Source organism: Tachypleus tridentatus, chromosome 9 (genome assembly GCF_004210375.1).
Source record: "Tachypleus tridentatus isolate NWPU-2018 chromosome 9, ASM421037v1, whole genome shotgun sequence".
NCBI lineage: Eukaryota > Metazoa > Arthropoda > Merostomata > Xiphosura > Limulidae > Tachypleus > Tachypleus tridentatus.
The window spans coordinates 166,573,741-166,599,064 of record NC_134833.1 but is presented as its reverse complement, the minus strand read 5'-3'; the positions used below and the strand labels follow the sequence as shown (position 1 = coordinate 166,599,064).

The 25,324-nt window shown below is 34.7% G+C and overlaps 1 protein-coding gene across 2 annotated transcripts in view; it reads right to left on the bottom strand.

Annotated features, from left to right (window-relative positions):
* The window catches only part of LOC143226888 (beta-scruin-like), a 113,743-nt gene that overhangs the window by 79,293 nt on the left and 9,126 nt on the right, over positions 1-25,324 (bottom strand). The window contains exons 2-6 of one of the 2 annotated variants that reach the window (XM_076458422.1): positions 15,121-15,251; positions 11,364-11,480; positions 8,158-8,341; positions 6,744-6,947; positions 6,322-6,536 (exon numbers count right to left, since the gene is read on the bottom strand). In XM_076458422.1, the coding sequence (XP_076314537.1) occupies positions 6,322-6,536; positions 6,744-6,947; positions 8,158-8,341; positions 11,364-11,480; positions 15,121-15,251 (851 nt within the window). Of the gene's footprint in view, positions 1-6,321; positions 6,537-6,743; positions 6,948-8,157; positions 8,342-10,007; positions 10,132-11,363; positions 11,481-15,120; positions 15,252-25,324 lie in introns of those variants that run through there. The other variant, XM_076458424.1, reaches the window with a different exon arrangement.

Genomic DNA, 25,324 nt, shown 5'->3' with positions numbered 1-25,324 from the left:
AGATGTTCCATAAAGAGAGAACATTTCAGTGAGATAGTGTGTCTACATTTCTTGGAATCTTCATTGTTTCAGTACAAATTGTGTCCAGGATCAAGATATTCCATAAAGAGAGAACATTTCAGTAAGATAGTGTGTCTACATTTCTTGGAATCTTGTTGTTTCAGTACAAATGGTGTCCAGGATGAAGATGTTCCATAAAGAGAGAACATTTCAGTAAGATAGTGTGTCTACATTTCTTGGAATCTTCGTTGTTTCAGTACAAATTGTGTCCAGGATCAAGATGTTCCATAAAGAGAGAACATTTCAGTAAGATAGTGTGTCTACATTTCTTGGAATCTTGTTGTTTCAGTACAAATGGTGTCCAGGATCAAGATGTTCCATAAAGAGAGAACATTTCGGTAAGATAGTGTGTCTACATTTCTTGGACTCTTGTTGTTTCAGTAAAAATGGTGTCCAGGATCAAGATGTTCCATAAAGAGAGAACATTTCAGTAAGATAGTGTGCCTACATTTCTTGGAATCTTCGTTGTTTCAGTACAAATTGTGTCCAGGATCAAGATGTTCCATAAAGAGAGAACATTTCAGTAAGATAGTGTGTCTACATTTCTTGGACTCTTGTTGTTTCAGTACAAATGGTGTCCAGGATCAAGATGTTCCATAAAGAGAGAACATTTCAGTAAGATAGTGTGTCTACATTTCTTGGAATCTTGTCGTTTCAGTACAAATTGTGTCCAGGATCAAGATGTTCCATAAAGAGAACATTTCAGTAAGATAGTGTGTCTACATTTCTTGGAATCTTGTCGTTTCAGTACAAATTGTGTCCAGGATCAAGATGTTCCATAAAGAGAGAACATTTCAGTAAGATAGTGTGTCTACATTTCTGGGAATCTTGTTGTTTCAGTACAAATGGTGTCCAGGATCAAGATGTTCCATAAAGAGAGAACATTTCAGTAAGATAGTGTGTCTACATTTCTTGGACTCTTGTTGTTTCAGTACAAATTGTGTCCAGGATCAAGATGTTCCATAAAGAGAGAACATTTCAGTAAGATAGTGTGTCTACATTTCTTGGAATCTTCGTTGTTTCAGTACAAATTGTGTCCAGGATCAAGATGTTCCATAAAGAGAGAACATTTCAGTAAGATAGTGTGTCTACATTTCTTGGAATCTTCGTTGTTTCAGTACAAATTGTGTCCAGGATCAAGATGTTCCATAAAGAGAGAACATTTCAGTAAGATAGTGTGTCTACATTTCTTGGAATCTTGTTGTTTCAGTACAAATGGTGTCCAGGATGAAGATGTTCCATAAGAGAGAACATTTCAGTGAGATAGTGTGTCTACATTTCTTGGAATCTTCATTGTTTCAGTACAAATTGTGTCCAGGATCAAGATATTCCATAAAGAGAGAACATTTCAGTAAGATAGTGTGTCTACATTTCTTGGAATCTTGTTGTTTCAGTACAAATGGTGTCCAGGATCAAGATGTTCCATAAAGAGAACATTTCAGTAAGATAGTGTGTCTACATTTCTTGGAATCTTCGTTGTTTCAGTACAAATTGTGTCCAGGATCAAGATGTTCCATAAAGAGAGAACATTTCAGTAAGATAGTGTGTCTACATTTCTTGGAATCTTGTTGTTTCAGTACAAATGGTGTCCAGGATGAAGATGTTCCATAAAGAGAACATTTCAGTAAGATAGTGTGTCTACATTTCTTGGAATCTTCGTTGTTTCAGTACAAATTGTGTCCAGGATCAAGATGTTCCATAAAGAGAGAACATTTCAGTAAGATAGTGTGCCTACATTTCTTGGAATCTTCGTTGTTTCAGTACAAATTGTGTCCAGGATCAAGATGTTCCATAAAGAGAACATTTCAGTAAGATAGTGTGTCTACATTTCTTGGACTCTTGTTGTTTCAGTACAAATGGTGTCCAGGATCAAGATGTTCCATAAAGAGAGAACATTTCAGTAAGATAGTGTGTCTACATTTCTTGGAATCTTGTCGTTTCAGTACAAATTGTGTCCAGGATCAAGATGTTCCATAAAGAGAACATTTCAGTAAGATAGTGTGTCTACATTTCTTGGAATCTTGTTGTTTCAGTACAAATGGTGTCCAGGATCAAGATGTTCCATAAGAGAGAACATTTCAGTAAGATAGTGTGTCTACATTTCTTGGACTCTTGTTGTTTCAGTACAAATGGTGTCCAGGATCAAGATGTTCCATAAAGAGAGAACATTTCAGTAAGATAGTGTGTCTACATTTCTTGGAATCTTCGTTGTTTCAGTACAAATTGTGTCCAGGATCAAGATGTTCCATAAAGAGAGAACATTTCAGTAAGATAGTGTGTCTACATTTCTTGGAATCTTCGTTGTTTCAGTACAAATTGTGTCCAGGATCAAGATGTTCCATAAAGAGAGAACATTTCAGTAAGATAGTGTGTCTACATTTCTTGGAATCTTCGTTGTTTCAGTACAAATTGTGTCCAGGATCAAGATGTTCCATAAAGAGAGAACATTTCAGTAAGATAGTGTGTCTACATTTCTTGGAATCTTGTTGTTTCAGTACAAATGGTGTCCAGGATCAAGATGTTCCATAAAGAGAGAACATTTCAGTAAGATAGTGTGTCTACATTTCTTGGAATCTTCGTTGTTTCAGTACAAATTGTGTCCAGGATCAAGATGTTCCATAAAGAGAGAACATTTCAGTAAGATAGTGTGTCTACATTTCTTGGAATCTTGTTGTTTCAGTACAAATGGTGTCCAGGATCAAGATGTTCCATAAAGAGAGAAAATTTCAGTAAGATAGTGTGTCTACATTTCTTGGAATCTTGTTGTTTCAGTACAAATGGTGTCCAGGATCAAGATGTTCCATAAAGAGAGAACATTTCAGTAAGATAGTGTGTCTACATTTCTTGGAATCTTCGTTGTTTCAGTACAAATTGTGTCCAGGATCAAGATGTTCCATAAAGAGAGAACATTTCAGTAAGATAGTGTGTCTACATTTCTTGGAATCTTGTCGTTTCAGTACAAATGGTGTCCAGGATCAAGATGTTCCATAAAGAGAGAACATTTCAGTAAGATAGTGTGTCTACATTTCTTGGAATCTTGTTGTTTCAGTACAAATGGTGTCCAGGATCAAGATGTTCCATAAAGAGAGAACATTTCAGTAAGATAGTGTGTCTACATTTCTTGGAATCTTCGTTGTTTCAGTACAAATTGTGTCCAGGATCAAGATGTTCCATAAAGAGAGAGCATTTCAGTAAGATAGTGTGTCTACATTTCTTGGACTCTTGTTGTTTCAGTACAAATGGTGTCCAGGATCAAGATGTTCCATAAAGAGAGAACATTTCAGTAAGACAGTGTGTCTACATTTCTTGGAATCTTGTTGTTTCAGTACAAATGGTGTCCAGGATCAAGATGTTCCATAAAGAGAGAACATTTCAGTAAGATAGTGTGTCTACATTTCTGTGTTGTGGACTAAGGCAATAATCAGTGACAATGTCCTCCAGAAGCTGGACACAAATTGTTGGTTGTATGACAAAAACACAAAGGAAAACATGAATTTATCACTTCTTTACAACCCAAGGCCAGTCTTTTGCCAAAGTGATTTTAGCTGGATTCATTAAGAATCTCTCTCTCCACAATGTGACCAAATTCTAATTCTGCTTGTATGAGCAAACATTCACTTGGTTTAAATTTCTTCATTTTCAAGCTTGCTTTATTTTTCAAGTGTAACACTATTCTCAAATGAATGATCGAGCTTATGACCAAACTCTGTCATTATAAACTAGGCATAATACCCTTAGCAAACCCTTCAAAGTGCATAAAAGGCTCATCTGTAATTTGCAAATGTTCAGATGTTAGATCTATTGTTTTGAACTCATCACATTCACCTGTGTAAAATCAACATAGAATCTTAGCATGATTCCCCTCCTAACAATTACTACCAGAGACAACTACACATTCTTGGAAGGTTGTCTAATTTTACACTGCAACATTTACTGTATACCAGCACTCATGATCTCCATGGTGTTCTAAGGAAATACCAATGTATGAAATTATATCCAGATTATACCACAAACACCATCCATGTACATGGAGATACTATACTTACATTTTCTACACATACTCATTCAATTCACTGTTTTTGGGCAGCATCAAATAAGTTTCCATTGATCATCACCTTACCTCACAAGTGATGGTCAAATTCTGCAGTATGTCCACCCTGCAGAATTTCTTATTTTGTGCTGTGAATACAGATCTATGGCATATATTACTTTCTATCAGAAGTATTTGAGAATATAGTCAACATCTGCTTAAAGAAAATCAGTATTTTCCAGAAATTTTAGAAAAATGACACTATTTCAAAAAAATAGCTTGATTTAGAATATCAAAGGAACTGACAGCAAGTACCCAGAACAGTACAATTAGCTTCTTTCCAAGTGTCAGAACTTTGGAGAGAAAAAGTTCGAAACAGCTGTTGATGATCGCTGACATGACCTTATTGATCAGAATGGACAAGCTATTACCAAGTGCACATGGCTTGCATGACCAAGCTGTCACAGAAGGGTCTCTATTCAGTGGCTCAGATTGGTCCAGTAGAACTTCTTCAACAGCCCAAAAGGAAACAGGAAGACTGCTTAGTTTGGAAGAGTGCCTTGATTTGGGTGGTATGAAGAACATTCCACTTCATAATGATGGACTGTACTGCAGTCAAAGAAACATCAGTCAGCGACTTTGAAATTTTCTAGTAGCCTTCTTATGATCTCTACTTCTCTGTCACTCTACTAACTGTCTTGGTCTTCATGGTTGGTTTGTTGTATGACTATGTGAGTTGTAGTTTGAACAGATGCATTTACTTGCAAGTCAAGTTAAACCACTTTGATTACACACAGAGACTATTACACTAATTTGTGACTGAGCTTTCAAACTAGTCGGCACGGCATGACCAGGTGGTTAAGGCACTCGACTCGTAATCTGAGGGTCGTGGGTTTGAATCACAGTTGCACCAAACATACTCGCCCTTTCAGCCGTAGGGGCGGTGTAATTTAACAGCCAATCCCACTATTTGTTAGTAAAAGAGTACCCCAAGAGTTGGCGGTGGGTGGTGATGACTAGCTGCCTTCCCTCTAGTCTTACACTGCTAAATTAGGGACGGCTAGCGCAGATAATTCTCGTATAGCTTTGGGCGAAATTCAAAACAAAAAATATAAACCTTTCAAACTAATCTTATGCTCCTGGGGTTGAATTCTAACTTACTTACATAACACCAGCGTTTTTAGCTACCTGAATTTAGAGTAGATTGTTTACAATGTAAATATTGTAAATATTGTTTAGAATGTAAATATACGTTTCATTTGAAAGTTCCATGACGGCAGCAAAATGTGGAAATTTTGCAGGTGGAATGAACACTTTTGTAACACATTGTATATACATACATGTATAACTAATAACCCTGACTTATTAATCTATTAACGTTAACTTATAACCCTGACTTATTAATCTATTAACGTTATCTAATAACCCTGACTTATTAATCTATTAACGTTAACGTATAACCCTGACTTATTAATCTATTAAGGTTATCTAATAACCCTGACTTATTAATCTATTAACGTTAACTTATAACCCTGACTTATTAATCTATTAACGTTATCTAATAACCCTGACTTATTAATCTATTAACGTTAACGTATAACCCTGACTTATTAATCTATTAAGGTTATCTAATAACCCTGACTTATTAATCTATTAACGTTATCTAATAACCCTGACTTATTAATCTATTAAGGTTATCTAATAACCCTGACTTATTTATCTATTAACGTTATCTAATAACCCTGACTTATTAATCTATTAAGGTTATCTAATAACCCTTACTTATTAATCTATTAACGTTAACTTGTAACCCTGACTTGTTAATCTATTAACGTTATCTAATAACCCTGACTTATTAATCTATTAACGTTAATATATAACCCTGACTTATTAATCTATTAACGTTAACTTATAACCCTGACTTATTAATCTATTAACGTTATCTATTAACCCTGACTTATTAATCTATTAACGTTAACTTATAACCCTGACTTATTAATCTATTAACGTTATCTAATAACCCTGACTTATTAATCTATTAACGTTAACTTATAACCCTACTTATTACATATGAAGACGTTTTAATGACCAGGACAAATCAGCTTTTTAGTGATACTTGCGATAAGTTAATACATTTTTATTATGTTTTACATATTCACACACACCTTCTACTGTATTTAATTTAGGTGAACATTTGAAATTTCATTTAACACTTGAATTCTGTTACTTACCAACTTTGGTAACAGCAAGACAGTGTTTTGGAGAATCAAATGTAAGATGTTGCTCCAAACGTCCTTTCTTTGGATCCAAGATATCAACAGAAGTAGTGCTGACAAGAGCCCCTCCTTCTGACAAACTAGCACCACCCCATATCCAAATTCTCTTGTTTTGTGTGGTAGCAGATGCAAAAGCACGAGGACAAGGTAATGGAGTTTTCTGATACCATCTAAATTATAAATTAGAATTTTTAACGTGAGCCAACCCAATAGAAGTCATCCTGTGTTCAACCATTCTAATGGAGGTGACTCTATTTATTTTGAAGTTAGTTTTTACCTATAGTATTACTGAGATTACTACTATATATTGCTACATTAAAAACGACCAGCGAATAGCACTTAATAATTTGGTGTATAACGGATTATTTCATACTCACTTATTACTCAATGGGTCGAAACAGTATATTTTATTAGAGAGGACCCCCTCTTGGTTCTTTTCTTTCCTAGTTGTTATGCCTCCAACAACATAGATAAGTCCTTCATTGTTTGTAACAGCACTTCCCATCATGGGTTCTGGTATAGAAACAAGACTGGTCCACTGATCGAGTTCAGGTTCATACATCTCCACCGAAGCTATGACACTAGGAAAATGTATATTCGTTATATTTACAAAACCACTTGCCAATTTAATACTTTATAATAAAGTAATTGGTATTTGACTAAAGATGTCTGAACCTATAAAATAAATATCCAATCCAATGGGGGTTGTCAAACAGGATATGTCAAATTCTTAGCTATGTGGAGTGGGTATACCACAAAATAATGTTAAGTTCTGAGGTAGAAAGACTAAGAATAAATACAGTGAATTAAGACATATTATACTCTATCCTAAACTTTAAACATAGCTTCACCCTACACTGACGAGAAAACTAATCGGTTGTTTGATTTATTTATCAATAAATTTATTTATGGAATATTACTAAATATGAATATATTTTTACATTTTAATACATTGGTGAAACTGCCTTCACCCAAAAACCCGAGTCTAGCACTCAGGGTGTTAGTAACTATAGCACATGGGCTAAATGAGACCCCTAACAATAGATATGCAGATAGTCTTCTCAAACAATGGAATTGACTATCACAAATATGACAGTTGTTATCCTGGTTTGAACCTTCTACATTTCTATCCACAGCCCTGCTTGCTAAATGAAGGCCACTTCCAGCTCAAATAGTAAATTAAATATTTTTGAAAAACTGAAACTGATTTGAGATTGTTATAACTAGATACTGTTAGTGGTCAGTTATGTCCAGTGGTTTGACAGTAAATCCGAGGGCTCACGCTGCTTAAAAATGGTTTTACATACTCGTGGTGAACGTAACACAGACAACCAATTATATAGCTTTGTGTTTACCAACCAGCATTCCAAACAAGATCATATTTATATAATTTAGTTTGGATAATTTTTAACCTAAAAATTATGCTGACGTTTATGATATATTTAAATTAATCTGTAAATACAGAGCAGACAGTGAGATCTGCTACACAAAAATACTAGAATAAGATATATATATGATTGCCAACAAATCATTTAAGTTTCTCAATATTTACGAAGAACTATGCAGCCCAGTGGTCATCATGACGGACTGTGGACGTGAGGTTCCATAGTTTTCGCCCTCTTACCAGCATAGGTGTGATGGTCAATCTCACTATTTGATTAAGGTAGCTCAATAGTTGGCGGTGGGTTATTTGGTCTAATATATTCCTTTTAAAAATCAGGGAAAGCGTTTAATATAGCTCTTGACCAGCTTTGCGCAAAATTCACCAAAAAGCAAAAAAACTTTTCTTACTTTCCGCTCGAGTCTTTTCCACCAAGCACAAAGATTCTTTCATCCATAACTGTCACACCGTGGTGTGCTCTAGCACATTTCATGTCTGTTCTCCGTCTCCACTGTCTAACACTGAGAGTGAACTGAAATGTGGAAGAAGTTGCTTGCATCTTTCCTTTAACACAATGCAGCGGATTGTAGCCACCTAGTAACGTTTAATATCGTGAGATATTCTGCTAGTAATGTTTGAATTATGAATAATTTATACAGTTCAAACTGTTTCTTGGTTTAAAAAAAACTACAGTTTATATACAAACAGTAAGGGAAATACACAAATGATACATATGACTCACCACAGACAGTGAATAGTGGTAGTTAGAAATGGTACATATGACTCACCACAGACAGTGAATAGTGGTAGTTAGAAATGGTACATATGACTCACCACAGACAGTAAATAGTGGTAGTTATAAATGGTACATATGACTCACCACAGACAGTGAATAGTAGTTGTTAGATGAAAGCTTTATAAATGGTACAAAATATTATCATGGAATAAAGTGCAAATCTCCAATTTTGCTAGGTTCACTATTTAGTGTAATCCTTATTTTAATCTCTTAGTTTGGTTATCTTTTCTTTTTGAGTACCTACTTGTCCAGTGAGACCTCTTTATCTTACAGTTTTCTAGGGTGATTCACTTCTATATTTACATCGTTGTAACTTACGAGATTTATACTTGCAACAAAGCTGTAGTTTGAAAATCTTTACAAGTTGGGGGAGAATTATTTGAGTTTAATACACTAGTATTGTGTCTATCATATTTTAAAAGGTCTAATACTAACGTCTTATGACAAACCTAACCAATCAGTACTTAACTACCATATGTCTATAAAGAATACATCCTGAGATACTTAACATCACTGTTGTAGAGAGTTGGCTTTTACATTGGCCACATCTCTTATTAACAGTGTTTAATATAGCTCCACTGAAACACGTAGTCTAGCCACGACATTTTTATAGAGACAGCTTTCACGCAGGTAACAATAGACGAATGTCATTTGTGGTAGGCATGATTATGTGCAAACTTGGCTTTGTTAATGTTATGTTTTGTACTTAAAACAAGACTTGCCCTTATAAGAGTTGCCTTTGCTAATTTTAGTTTTGTTTGGTTTGCAGTCATAATTTCTGTAGGACCAACTTTTTAATACTGTTTAAAATTTGAGTATTGGGTTTTATTTGATTGGTGGGAGTTATTTTAGTATAACTCATAAGGCTGTTCACACTGTACTCATAAGGTGTAATATACCAAAAGTTTGTTTACACTTTTCTTATTAGTTCAAACAACTTGGTTTGATTTGTCTTGACGACTTACAATATATTTATTAGTAATAAGACTGCTGTTGTGAACCATCTCTTTTTTTCCATATTATGTGAAAACTATGCTTATAAACACAACAACAACATAACTTATAAAATACGAGTCAGCTGTCACGACTTGTATATTGGAGAAATAACAAGCCGAAAAATACAAACCAGTTTTAAAGAACAAAACACACCCTCACACGTTTTTGAACACTATAAATCAAATAAACACAACATAACCATAGAAAACACCTAGATACTAAGTAGGGAAACAAATATAAAAAAATGCAAAATCAAAGAAGCCCTACTTATACACCAACTAAAACCAAAATTAAACCAATATAAAGGAACAACTTTATATCTATACCAATTAACAATCTAACATCTAACTGCAGCGCCCCCTATAATCAAGTACCCGTTTACACTCTTGTCCCTAAAGACACGCGCTCGGAAACCTAAGAAGGTCTAAACATTGATCTCTACTTTAATTAAAGTGTAAATACTCATACAAGTCGTCTTGATAATTCATCTCTTTCTTCACGATCAACTCAGTTAATGGCCCTAACTAACTTCTCCACATAAAATAACACACTTGTTATGCGATATTTCAGTCCAATACGCTATGAATGGAATTGTCCTCCTACAATTACAGTATAAACTATCAACACGATAAATGGTTAACATTTCATTTTTCCCTCATCACTTCCATAATTGTTTTGAATATCTATATCTTAACTAAAAAAGATGTTTAACAGTTTGCAATAATAACACTTTTGTGGATAATTTTATATTATTCACAAACAAACCAAAAAATAGTGGCTATAAGTACTGGACATTAAAAAATATATACACTGTTTTATAAAAATATTTTAAAATATAAATTTTTTGATAAGGGAAATGTCATTTTCTGTCACTAGAGGTCAGCAGCTAATTTTAAATAACTTTTGTTAAATTATAATTTTATTCAGTATACCAGAATAAAAAGAGAAATTTCAATTAATTAGGCTTATCTCTGTTATCCTTTGTTATACTTGAATAAATTTAACAGAAAGGGGAAGTTAGGAGTATGAACTACATAAGATACACTAAGGTAGGGCTTGTAGTTTTATTTAAGACATTTTAATGCTTTATTTATTTTATAAAGGTTGTTGTTTGTTTTTGAATTAAGCACAAAGCCACATAATGGGCTGTCTGTGCTCCGCCTACCACGGGTATCGAAACCCGATTTTTTAGCGTTAGAAGTCCGCAGACATACCGCTGAGCTACTAGGGGGCGTTTATAAAGGTGGGGGTTGGAAGTGACATATATAGTAGAAATATTAGGGTGGTTTAATTTCATTTCTAGTTTAGGAATTATTATAACTTTAAGAGCAAAAATTGTGAGTGACTTATAGAAATACATTAGGGTGATTTTATTTCATTTCTACTTTATGAATTACAAAAACTTATAAGCGTAACTGCCTTCCTGCATCCGGCCGCAGCAGTAGGAGTTGAAAAGTTGTAACTATAAACAACCAATTCCTGCTGCCTTAATTGATGACCACTGGCTAGTTTAACATAAAAGTTTGGATTTCGTCCGATTGATGGGATATTCACAATACATTGGGATGTTGTTACCAATGTAGACAATATCAAGGATTTACAATGGATTTTGCAAAGAACGTATAAATGCTTATTTTACATATATATTTACGTATATATACACACTCATAACTTACTACTTAACATTTGTTCTATTTCTAAATCGTAAAAGTAAGATGTGTATGGATTAAATCACACACAGGTATAAGTTGATCATTTCACTGACATTTCTCAACAAAGTTACGAATATTGAAATTAGGTTTTAACAATAAATTATATGATTACCAAACAGGTAAACACTTCCGTGAAAATATACTGCTGCGTGGTAATTACGTGGCTCTAACACAGTTCCGTAGAAATTCCACTTGTTTTTACCGGGGTGATAGAGAAACATTGAAGCACCTAAGTGTATAATAAAATAATTCATTTATAAAATGATTATAAAACAACTGTTTGGTAGTTACAAAATGTAAGAGCTAGATACGTGTAACCTGCTGTTCTTTAAAGATCTTTCAAACGTATAAATAATTTAAGAAAATTAAAGTTTATCATTCAAAGTGGTGTGATTAATTTAACTAACCAGAAACTGGTGTTACCAATTACAAATCTTACTGAAATACGAGATGTCTACTATGCCGAGAAGTCAAGATTGATTACAGAAGCACTTTGAATGGGTAACATTGTGGTATTTGAATATGCCATGTGTTACTGTTTTTTATTAACGCTATTCTGAATGTTCTGTGTATGTGAAAGTTTTCACACACCATGTAGCCAACAAAGCTGTTACTTAGATTTTGTTTTAAAGCAGTTGTTACCTGTACCTCCACAGAAACAAAATTTTGTTAAATACTGTACATTGTGTAAAGACGTTGACATCGGTCTCTTTCAGTGGTTATCCTGGTCAAACATAGAGGTTATAACCTTACCTACATGTAAAGTAACCAGTAACGTGGTTAGTACTGGTCACTTTAGATGAATAGGAGGTTTCTCACATGATATCCATTTTTCCTTTATAATCTTTATAGTGTGAAATATCTTTACTAAGTTTAGTTAAAACAAGAGAAAGAATTAACCAAAAAATATAACTACTTATGATAGTCTGATCTGGTTCATATTTAAACCAGAATACAAGCACGTGTATTTGTGTTTAGTGTTTTGACAAAGATTGTTCACTTTGTATTATCTTTATGTCCAGTTTCGTTACTGTTATTTTGTTTTATACTATATGAGATTTAACATTACTTTAGAACCAATATCTTGAGTAAATATCCTGTTACCTATGAACCTATCCAATGTAGCTCTAAAGTTAATTAACTTTCACATGGATATACCAGAGTAGATAGACAGGAAGCATTTTGACAATGTTCGTATTATTTTCTACAATAACTATTTATTTCTACAGTATTAACAGTTCATTCAAAAACCGTATTGGTAACGACTCGGTGACATTCAAGATGTAACGGATATCATTTTGGACAAATAAACTTTGACTGAACTCTTCTCAAGTGGGATCTAAAAAATTAGAATTTTAAAACCAATTATTCTGCTGTTACTAATAAAGAAACAGATATATCTTAACTTGGTTAGTGAAACAGACCAAGTCTTTATTTTCCACACCTTAACTTGGTTAGTGAAACAGACCAGGTCTTTATTTTCCATACCTTAACTTGGTTAGTGAAACAGACCAAGTCTTTATTTTTTAACTTGGTTGAAACAGACCAGTGAACTTGGTTAGTGAAACAGACCAGGTCTTTATTTTCCATACCTTAACTTGGTTAGTGAAACAGACCAAGTCTTTATTTTCCACACCTTAACTTGGTTAGTGAAACAGACCATGCCTTTATTTTCCATACCTTAACTTGGTTAGTGAAACAGACCAGGTCTTTATTTTCCATACCTTAACTTGGTTGGTGAAACAGACCAGGTCTTTATTTTCCATACCTTAACTTGGTTAGTGAAACAGACCAGGTCTTTATTTTCCACACCTTAAGATAGTTAGTGAAACAGACCAGGTCTTTATTTTCCATACCTTAACTTGGTTAGTGAAACAGACCAGGTCGTTATTTTCCATACCTTAACTTGGTTAGTGAAACAGACCAGGTCTTTATTTTCCACACCTTAAGATAGTTAGTGAAACAGACCAGGTCTTTATTTTCCATACCTTAACTTGGTTAGTGAAACAGACCAGGTCGTTATTTTCCACACCTTAACTTGGTTAGTGGAACAGACCAGGTCGTTATTTTCCACACCTTAACTTGGTTAGTGAAACAGACCAGGTCGTTATTTTCCACACCTTTACTTGGTTAGTGAAACAGACCAGGTCTTTATTTTCCACACCTTAAGATGGTTAGTGAAACAGACCAGGTCTTTATTTTCCATATCTTAACTTGGTTAGTGAAACAGACCAGGTCGTTATTTTCCACACCTTTACTTGGTTAGTGAAACAGACCAGGTCTTTATTTTCCACACCTTAAGATGGTTAGTGAAACAGACCAGGTCGTTATTTTCCACACCTTAAGATGGTTAGTGAAACAGACCAGGTCTTTATTTTCCATATCTTAACTTGGTTAGTGAAACTATGGAACACACACATTAGTAAGTAACCAACTCTAGAATACTGTAACCTTTTTCCATGCTAGTCACGTATGTCAAGTTTCATGTACCTATGATATTTTGGTAATTTTTTATGGAAAATTTCAGTAGAGAATTTCTTAGGCTTGTAGTAATTTGACCTTTTTATCACACAGTTATACATATGTTTAGAAAAACTCAAAACTGTTTCATGGGATAACTGACATGGTAAACTTGGTCTTATCTGAATGTTTCCCAGTCGGACAACAGTAAGTTTACGTATTTACAACCAGGGGTGGAATTCCTCCTCGATGGATGGACACAGCTGACAGCCTGACGTGGCTTTGCTCTAAAAATCACACAGATACCCTATTTCAACACAAATACATAAACTTTGAATGAGTGTTTGTTCTGCAGGACTTGAGAACAGAAACTGGATAAAGGATGATAAAAAATAAACTTGCATGTCTGAATGACAATGTTTTGAAGATTATTCTGTGTGACGTTTCATGCAGACGACTTTCATCATGCAGTGGAGACTCTAAGCCTAATCCACTGTAACACGATCTTTTAAACATGTAAGTTTATTCTTTATTATCTTATATAGTGGTAGATTCATTTAGTTTTATCCAAATATTTCACTTGTGTAATGTATTCTAAGTTCTTACAATAGAAGTGTGATCGTTTCTAGTCTTTCAACACACGTCCATTGACTGAATTATCACATTTTCTATAAACTGAATAAGTAAAGTGTCAGTGTTTCTTTAAACAATTTATTTCCAGTATATTTCTTTAATTCCTTTTACCAACATAACACATTTGTTGTCGAACTTGTTGTTAGAGGAGCCCCTCACTTTACCTGAAGTTATCTTTTTACCTAACAATATCACATGTTAAATACAAGTAAGATAATAAACCTTTTTATATCATGGGTTGCCATTCAAAGTATCTGTACATTTTCAAAGTTAAATTTAAAATTCCAAACATGAAAATATCAGCCTATGTTACGATTTTCTTTGGTAAGTAATGTAAAATGTGAATCTCATTCACTGATATTTCTAAATAAACATTTTAACCAAGAGGTCACTGAAAACATGCATGTTTGAAATTTAGTCTCAAGTCATGATAAAATGAAAGCTAGTCTCAAACCTTAATGAGAAATGGTATTACAAAGAAGAATTTGAGAAGGTAAACTTGTTTCTTTTACATAAGTGATAAATATATTCAACTAGATGAAAAGTGAAAAAAAGTTTAAACATATTCTATAAGTATATTTCTCTCTCTCGCTCCTGGTTGTCCAGTTAAGCCTTTAATACAGACAATGTGTACAATTTTTACATAACTCTTATTAAAAATACCTCATCAAGCAGTTGGTGGTCCAAAAGTTTAACAGTTACAGAGTATAATACTCGTGGGATAACATTATCGACGACTTTATGTCTTACTCGAGATGAATTAAACATTAACGTACTATTAAGGTATTCTGTTGGTCGTGTCGTGTTGATGCCACCAAATATCATAACGACAGAAGTAGGTTCATTATCATCCGACAAGTCTGGCTTTAATTTGGTCATGTTTCTCCACCTTCTCTGGAAATCACACCTTAAAAACAAAGATGAGTAAAGAATGAACCCACTGACAATTTTTCAAATCAAAACATTATCTACGAATTTGTTAACATGAAAATGACCTAAGAAGGTCAAAACGTTGTTCTCTGTTTTATTAATAAAAGTGTTAATAACCATACCAGCCGTCCTGAGATACGTGTTTACTTCAAGTCAGTTTCTCGTCATCATGAACATACATGAATTCATTTTATCCAATCAACAACAGAAACTGTCGACCTTCTATAATGTTATATATCATCCAACTCTGTTAACCTCCCAGTCCCACTGTATTGAAGTGTTATTATATCTTCACTGTTAACTTTCTGTGGTGTCATATGTTATCCAACTCTGTTAACCTCCCAGTCACACTGTATTAATGTTATTATATCTTCACTGTTAACTTTCTGTGGTGTCATGTCATAAATCATCCAACTCTGTTAACCTCCCAATCCCACTGTATTAATGTGTTATTACATCTTCACTGTTAACTTTCTGTGGTGTCATATGTTATCCAACTCTGTTAACCTCCCAGTCCCACTGTATTAATGTGTTATAATATCTTCGCTGTTAACTTTCTATGGTGTCATATGTTATCCAACTCTGTTAACCTCCCAGTCCACTGTATTAATGTGTTGTTATATCTTCACTGTTAACTTTCTGTGGTGTCATATGTTATCCAACTCTGTTAACCTCCCAGTCCCACTGTATTAATGTGTTATTATATCTTCACTGTTAACTTTCTGTGGTGTCATATGTTATCCAACTCTGTTAACCTCCCAGTCACACTGTATTAATGTTATTATATCTTCACTGTTAACTTTCTGTGGTGTCATGTCATAAATCATCCAACTCTGTTAACCTCCCAATCCCACTGTATTAATGTGTTATTACATCTTCACTGTTAACTTTCTGTGGTGTAATATGTTATCCAACTCTGTTAACCTCCCAGTCCCACTGTATTAATGTGTTATAATATCTTCACTGTTAACTTTCTGTGGTGTCATATGTTGTCGAACTCTGTTAACCTCCCAGTCACACTGTATTAATGTTATTATATCTTCACTGTTAACTTTCTGTGGTGTCATGTCATAAATCATCCAACTCTGTTAACCTCCCAATCCCACTGTATTAATGTGTTATTACATCTTCACTGTTAACTTTCTGTGGTGTCATATGTTATCCAACTCTGTTAACCTCCCAGTCCCACTGTATTAATGTGTTATAATATCTTCGCTGTTAACTTTCTATGGTGTCATATGTTATCCAACTCTGTTAACCTCCCAGTCCACTGTATTAATGTGTTATTATATCTTCACTGTTAACTTTCTGTGGTGTCATATGTTATCCAACTCTGTTAACCTCCCAGTCCCACTGTATTAATGTGTTATTATATCTTCACTGTTAACCTTCTGTGGTGTCATATGTTATCCAATTCTGTTAACCTCCCAGTCCCACTGTATTAATGTGTTATTATATCTTCACTGTTAACTTTCTGTGGTGTCATATGTTATCCAACTCTGTTAACCTCCCAGTCCCACTGTATTAATGTTATTATATCTTCACTGTTAACTTTCTGTGGTGTCATATGTTATCCAACTCTGTTAACCTCCCAGTCCCACTGTATTAATGTGTTATTATATCTTCACTGTTAACTTTCTGTGGTGTCATATGTTATCCAACTCACTGTTAACCTCCCAGTCCCACTGTATTAATGTGTTATTATATCTTCACTGTTAACTTTCTGTGGTGTCATATGTTATCCAACTCTGTTAACCTCCCAGTCCCACTGTATTAATGTGTTATTATATCTTCACTGTTAACTTTCTGTGGTGTCATATGTTATCCAACTCTGTTAACCTCCCAGTCCCACTGTATTAATGTGTTATTATATCTTCACTGTTAACTTTCTGTGGTGTCATATGTTATCCAACTCTGTTAACCTCCCAGTCCCACTGTATTAATGTGTTATTATATCTTCACTGTTAACTTTCTGTGGTGTCATATGTTATCCAACTCTGTTAACCTCCCAGTCCCACTGTATTAATGTGTTATTATATCTTCACTGTTAACTTTCTGTGGTATTAATGTGTCATATGTTTCAACTCTGTTAACCTCCCAGTCCCACTGTATTAATGTGTTATTATATCTTCACTGTTAACTGTTATTCCAACTCTGTTAACCTCCCAGTCCCACTGTATTAATGTGTTATTATATCTTCACTGTTAACCTTCTGTGGTGTCATATGTTATCCAACTCTGTTAACCTCCCAGTCCCACTGTATTAATGTGTTATTATATCTTCACTGTTAACTTTCTGTGGTGTCATATGTTATCCAACTCTGTTAACCTCCCAGTCCCACTGTATTAATGTGTTATTATATCTTCACTGTTAACTTTCTGTGGTGTCATATGTTATCCAACTCTGTTAACCTCCCAGTCCCACTGTATTAATGTGTTATTATATCTTCACTGTTAACTTTCTGTGGTGTCATATGTTATCCAACTCACAATTAACCTCCCAGTCCCACTGTATTAATGTGTTATTATATCTTCACTGTTAACTTTCTGTGGTGTCATATGTTATCAACTCTGTTAACCTCCCAGTCCCACTGTTATCCAACTGTGTATTAAATCCCACTTTTAAAGTGTTATTATATGTTATGTTAATCTCATATGTTATCCAACACTGTTAACCTCCCAGTCCCACTGTATTAATGTGTTATAATATCTTCGCTGTTAACTTTCTGTGGTGTCATATGTTATCCAACTCTGTTAACCTCCCAGTCCCACTGTTAATTAATGTGTTATATGTTATCCAACTCTGTTAATCTGTATTAATGTTATTATATCTTCACTGTTAACTTTCTGTGGTGTCATATGTTATCCAACTCTGTTAACCTCCTAGTCCCACTGTATTAAAGTGTTATTATATCTTCACTGTTAACTTTCTGTGGTGTCATATGTTATCCAACTCTGTTAACCTCCCAGTCCCACTGTATTAATGTGTTATTATATCTTCACTGTTAACTTTCTGTGGTGTCATATGTTATCCAACTCTGTTAACCTCCCAGTCCCACTGTATTGTGTGTGTTATTATATCTTCACTGTTATTGTCATAACTCTGTTAACCTCCCAGTCCCACTGTATTAATGTGTTATTATATCTTCACTGTTAACTTTCTGTGGTGTCATATGTTATCCAACTCTGTTAACCTCCCAGTCCCACTGTATTAATGTGTTATTATATCTTCACTGTTAACTTTCTGTGGTGTCATATGTTATCCAACTCTGTTAACCTCCCAGTCCCACTGTATTAATGTGTTATTATATCTTCACTGTTAACTTTCTGTGGTGTCATATGTTATCCAACTCTGTTAACCTCCCAGTCCCACTGTATTAATGTGTTATTATATCTTCACTGTTAACTTTCTGTGGTGTCATATGTTATCCAACTCTGTTAACCTCCCAGTCCCACTGTATTAATGTGTTATTATATCTTCACTGTTAACTTTCTGTGGTGTCATATGTTATCCAACTCTGTTAACCTCCCAGTCCCACTGTATTAATGTGTTATTATATCTTCACTGTTAACTTTCTGTGGTGTCATATGTTATCCAACTCTGTTAACCTCCCAGTCCCACTGTATTAATGTGTTATTATATCTTCACTGTTAACTTTCTGTGGTGTCATATGTTATCCAACTCTGTTAACCTCCCAGTCCCACTGTATTAATGTGTTATTATATCTTCACTGTTAACTTTCTGTGGTGTCATATGTTATCCAACTCTGTTAACCTCCCAGTCCCACTGTATTAATGTGTTATTATATCTTCACTGTTAACTTTCTGTGGTGTCATATGTTATCCAACTCTGTTAACCTCCCAGTCCCACTGTATTAATGTGTTATTATATCTTCACTGTTAACTTTCTGTGGTGTCATATGTCTTCACTGTTAACAATCTGTGATGTCATATGTTATCCAACTCTGTTAACCTCCTAGTCCCACTGTATTAATGTGTTATTATATCTTCACTGTTAACTTTCTGTGGTGTCATATGTTATCCAACTCTGTTAACCTCCCAGTCCCACTGTATTAATGTGTTATTATATCTTCACTGTTAACTTTCTGTGGTGTCATATGTTATCCAACTCTGTTAACCTCCCAGTCCCACTGTATTAATGTGTTATTATATCTTCACTGTTAACTTTCTGTGGTGTCATATGTTATCCAACTCTGTTAACCTCCCAGTCCCACTGTATTAATGTGTTATTATATCTTCACTGTTAACTTTCTGTGGTGTCATATGTTATCCAACTCTGTTAACCTCCCAGTCCCACTGTATTAATGTGTTATTATATCTTCACTGTTAACTTTCTGTGGTGTCATATGTTATCCAACTCTGTTAACCTCCCAGTCCCACTGTATTAATGTGTTATTATATCTTCACTGTTAACTTTCTGTGGTGTCATATGTTATCCAACTCTGTTAACCTCCCAGTCCCACTGTATTAATGTGTTATTATATCTTCACTGTTAACTTTCTGTGGTGTCATATGTTATCCAACTCTGTTAACCTCCCAGTCCCACTGTATTAATGTGTTATTATATCTTCACTGTTAACTTTCTGTGGTGTCATATGTTATCCAACTCTGTTAACCTCCCAGTCCCACTGTATTAATGTGTTATTATATCTTCACTGTTAACTTTCTGTGGTGTCATATGTTATCCAACTCTGTTAACCTCCCAGTCCCACTGTATTAATGTGTTATTATATCTTCACTGTTAACTTTCTGTGGTGTCATATGTTATCCAACTCTGTTAACCTCCCAGTCCCACTGTATTAATGTGTTATTATATCTTCACTGTTAACTTTCTGTGGTGTCATATGTTATCCAACTCTGTTAACCTCCCAGTCCCACTGTATTAATGTGTTATTATATCTTCACTGTTAACTTTCTGTGGTGTCATATGTTATCCAACTCTGTTAACCTCCCAGTCCCACTGTATTAATGTGTTATTATATCTTCACTGTTAACTTTCTGTGGTGTCATATGTTATCCAACTCTGTTAACCTCCCAGTCCCACTGTATTAATGTGTTATTATATCTTCACTGTTAACTTTCTGTGGTGTCATATGTTATCCAACTCTGTTAACCTCCCAGTCCCACTGTATTAATGTGTTATTATATCTTCACTGTTAACTTTCTGTGGTGTCATATGTTATCCAACTCTGTTAACCTCCCAGTCCCACTGTATTAATGTGTTATTATATCTTCACTGTTAACTTTCTGTGGTGTCATATGTTATCCAACTCTGTTAACCTCCCAGTCCCACTGTATTAATGTGTTATTATATCTTCACTGTTAACTTTCTGTGGTGTCATATGTTATCCAACTCTGTTAACCTCCCAGTCCCACTGTATTAATGTGTTATTATATCTTCACTGTTAACTTTCTGTGGTGTCATATGTTATCCAACTCTGTTAACCTCCCAGTCCCACTGTATTAATGTGTTATTATATCTTCACTGTTAACTTTCTGTGGTGTCATATGTTATCCAACTCTGTTAACCTCCCAGTCCCACTGTATTAATGTGTTATTATATCTTCACTGTTAACTTTCTGTGGTGTCATATGTTATCCAACTCTGTTAACCTCCCAGTCCCACTGTATTAATGTGTTATTATATCTTCACTGTTAACTTTCTGTGGTGTCATATGTTATCCAACTCTGTTAACCTCCCAGTCCCACTGTATTAATGTGTTATTATATCTTCACTGTTAACTTTAACCTGTGGTGTCACTGTTAATGTTATCCAACTCTGTTAACCTCCCAGTCCCACTGTATTAATGTGTTATTATATCTTCACTGTTAACTTTCTGTGGTGTCATATGTTATCCAACTCTGTTAACCTCCCAGTCCCACTGTATTAATGTGTTATTATATCTTCACTGTTAACTTTCTGTGGTGTCATATGTTATCCAACTCTGTTAACCTCCCAGTCCCACTGTATTAATGTGTTATTATATCTTCACTGTTAACTTTCTGTGGTGTCATATGTTATCCAACTCTGTTAACCTCCCAGTCCCACTGTATTAATGTGTTATTATATCTTCACTGTTAACTTTCTGTGGTGTCATATGTTATCCAACTCTGTTAACCTCCCAGTCCCACTGTATTAATGTTGTTATTATATCTTCACTGTTAACTTTCTGTGGTGTTATTATATCTTCACTGTTAACTTTCTGTGGTGTCATATGTTATCCAACTCTGTTAACCTCCCAGTCCCACTGTATTAATGTGTTATTATATCTTCACTGTTAACTTTCTGTGGTGTCATATGTTATCCAACTCTGTTAACCTCCCAGTCCCACTGTATTAATGTGTTATTATATCTTCACTGTTAACTTTCTGTGGTGTCATATGTTATCCAACTCTGTTAACCTCCCAGTCCCACTGTATTAATGTGTTATTATATCTTCACTGTTAACTTTCTGTGGTGTCATATGTTATCCAACTCTGTTAACCTCCCAGTCCCACTGTATTAATGTGTTATTATATCTTCACTGTTAACTTTCTGTGGTGTCATATGTTATCCAACTCTGTTAACCAGTCCCAGTCCCACTGTTATATTAATGTGTTATTATATCTTCACTGTTAACTTTCTGTGGTGTCATATGTTATCCAACTCTGTTAACCTCCCAGTCCCACTGTATTAATGTGTTATTATATCTTCACTGTTAACTTTCTGTGGTGTCATATGTTATCCAACTCTGTTAACCTCCCAGTCCCACTGTATTAATGTGTTATTATATCTTCACTGTTAACTTTCTGTGGTGTCATATGTTATCCAACTCTGTTAACCTCCCAGTCCCACTGTATTAATGTGTTATTATATCTTCACTGTTAACTTTCTGTGGTGTCATATGTTATCCAACTCTGTTAACCTCCCAGTCCCACTGTATTAATGTGTTATTATATCTTCACTGTTAACTTTCTGTGGTGTCATATGTTATCCAACTCTGTTAACCTCCCAGTCCCACTGTATTAATGTGTTATTATATCTTCACTGTTAACTTTCTGTGGTGTCATATGTTATCCAACTCTGTTAACCTCCCAGTCCCACTGTATTAATGTGTTATTATATCTTCACTGTTAACTTTCTGTGGTGTCATATGTTATCCAACTCTGTTAACCTCCCAGTCCCACTGTATTAATGTGTTATTATATCTTCACTGTTAACTTTCTGTGGTGTCATATGTTATCCAACTCTGTTAACCTCCCAGTCCCACTGTATTAATGTGTTATTATATCTTCACTGTTAACTTTCTGTGGTGTCATATGTTATCCAACTCTGTTAACCTCCCAGTCCCACTGTATTAATGTGTTATTATATCTTCACTGTTAACTTTCTGTGGTGTCATATGTTATCCAACTCTGTTAACCTCCCAGTCCCACTGTATTAATGTGTTATTATATCTTCACTGTTAACTTTCTGTGGTGTCATATGTTATCCAACTCCAACTCTGTTAACCTCCCAGTCCCACTGTATTAATGTGTTATTATATCTTCACTGTTAACTTTCTGTGGTGTCATATGTTATCCAACTCTGTTAACCTCCCAGTCCCACTGTATTAATGTGTTATTATATCTTCACTGTTAACTTTCTGTGGTGTCATATGTTATCCAACTCTGTTAACCTCCCAGTCCCACTGTATTAATGTGTTATTATATCTTCACTGTTAACTTTCTGTGGTGTCATATGTTATCCAACTCTGTTAACCTCCCAGTCCCACTGTATTAATGTGTTATTATATCTTCACTGTTAACTTTTCTGTGGTGTCATATGTTATCCAACTCTGTTAACCTCCCAGTCCCACTGTATTAATGTGTTATTATATCTTCACTGTTAACTTTCTGTGGTGTCATATGTTATCCAACTCTGTTAACCTCCCAGTCCCACTGTATTAATGTGTTATTATATCTTCACTGTTAACTTTCTGTGGTGTCATATGTTATCCAACTCTGTTAACCTCCCAGTCCCACTGTATTAATGTGTTATTATATCTTCACTGTTAACTTTCTGTGGTGTCATATGTTATCCAACTCTGTTAACCTCCCAGTCCCACTGTATTAATGTGTTATTATATCTTCACTGTTAACTTTCTGTGGTGTCATATGTTATCCAACTCTGTTAACCTCCCAGTCCCACTGTATTAATGTGTTATTATATCTTCACTGTTAACTTTCTGTGGTGTCATATGTTATCCAACTCTGTTAACCTCCCAGTCCCACTGTATTAATGTGTTATTATATCTTCACTGTTAACTTTCTGTGGTGTCATATGTTATCCAACTCTGTTAACCTCCCAGTCCCACTGTATTAATGTGTTATTATATCTTCACTGTTAACTTTCTGTGGTGTCATATGTTATCCAACTCTGTTAACCTCCCAGTCCCACTGTATTAATGTGTTATTATATCTTCACTGTTAACTTTCTGTGGTGTCATATGTTATCCAACTCTGTTAACCTCCCAGTCCCACTGTATTAATGTGTTATTATATCTTCACTGTTAACTTTCTGTGGTGTCATATGTTATCCAACTCTGTTAACCTCCCAGTCCCACTGTATTAATGTGTTATTATATCTTCACTGTTAACTTTCTGTGGTGTCATATGTTATCCAACTCTGTTAACCTCCCAGTCCCACTGTATTAATGTGTTATTATATCTTCACTGTTAACTTTCTGTGGTGTCATATGTTATCCAACTCTGTTAACCTCCCAGTCCCACTGTATTAATGTGTTATTATATCTTCACTGTTAACTTTCTGTGGTGTCATATGTTATCCAACTCTGTTAACCTCCCAGTCCCACTGTATTAATGTGTTATTATATCTTCACTGTTAACTTTCTGTGGTGTCATATGTTATCCAACTCTGTTAACCTCCCAGTCCCACTGTATTAATGTGTTATTATATCTTCACTGTTAACTTTCTGTGGTGTCATATGTTATCCAACTCTGTTAACCTCCCAGTCCACTGTATTAATGTGTTATTATATCTTCACTGTTAACTTTCTGTGGTGTTAATATGTTATCCAACTCTGTTAACCTCCCAGTCCCACTGTATTAATGTGTTATTATATCTTCACTGTTAACTTTCTGTGGTGTCATATGTTATCCAACTCTGTTAACCTCCCAGTCCCACTGTATTAATGTGTTATTATATCTTCACTGTTAACTTTCTGTGGTGTCATATGTTATCCAACTCTGTTAACCTCCCAGTCCCACTGTATTAATGTGTTATTATATCTTCACTGTTAACTTTCTGTGGTGTCATATGTTATCCAACTCTGTTAACCTCCCAGTCCCACTGTATTAATGTGTTATTATATCTTCACTGTTAACTTTCTGTGGTGTCATATGTTATCCAACTCTGTTAACCTCCCAGTCCCACTGTATTAATGTGTTATTATATCTTCACTGTTAACTTTCTGTGGTGTCATATGTTATCCAACTCTGTTAACCTCCCAGTCCCACTGTATTAATGTGTTATTATATCTTCACTGTTAACTTTCTGTGGTGTCATATGTTATCCAACTCTGTTAACCTCCCAGTCCCACTGTATTAATGTGTTATTATATCTTCACTGTTAACTTTCTGTGGTGTCATATGTTATCCAACTCTGTTAACCTCCCAGTCCCACTGTATTAATGTGTTATTATATCTTCACTGTTAACTTTCTGTGGTGTCATATGTTATCCAACTCTGTTAACCTCCCAGTCCCACTGTATTAATGTGTTATTATATCTTCACTGTTAACTTTCTGTGGTGTCATATGTTATCCAACTCTGTTAACCTCCCAGTCCCACTGTATTAATGTGTTATTATATCTTCACTGTTAACTTTCTGTGGTGTCATATGTTATCCAACTCTGTTAACCTCCCAGTCCCACTGTATTAATGTGTTATTATATCTTCACTGTTAACTTTCTGTGGTGTCATATGTTATCCAACTCTGTTAACCTCCCAGTCCCACTGTATTAATGTGTTATTATATCTTCACTGTTAACT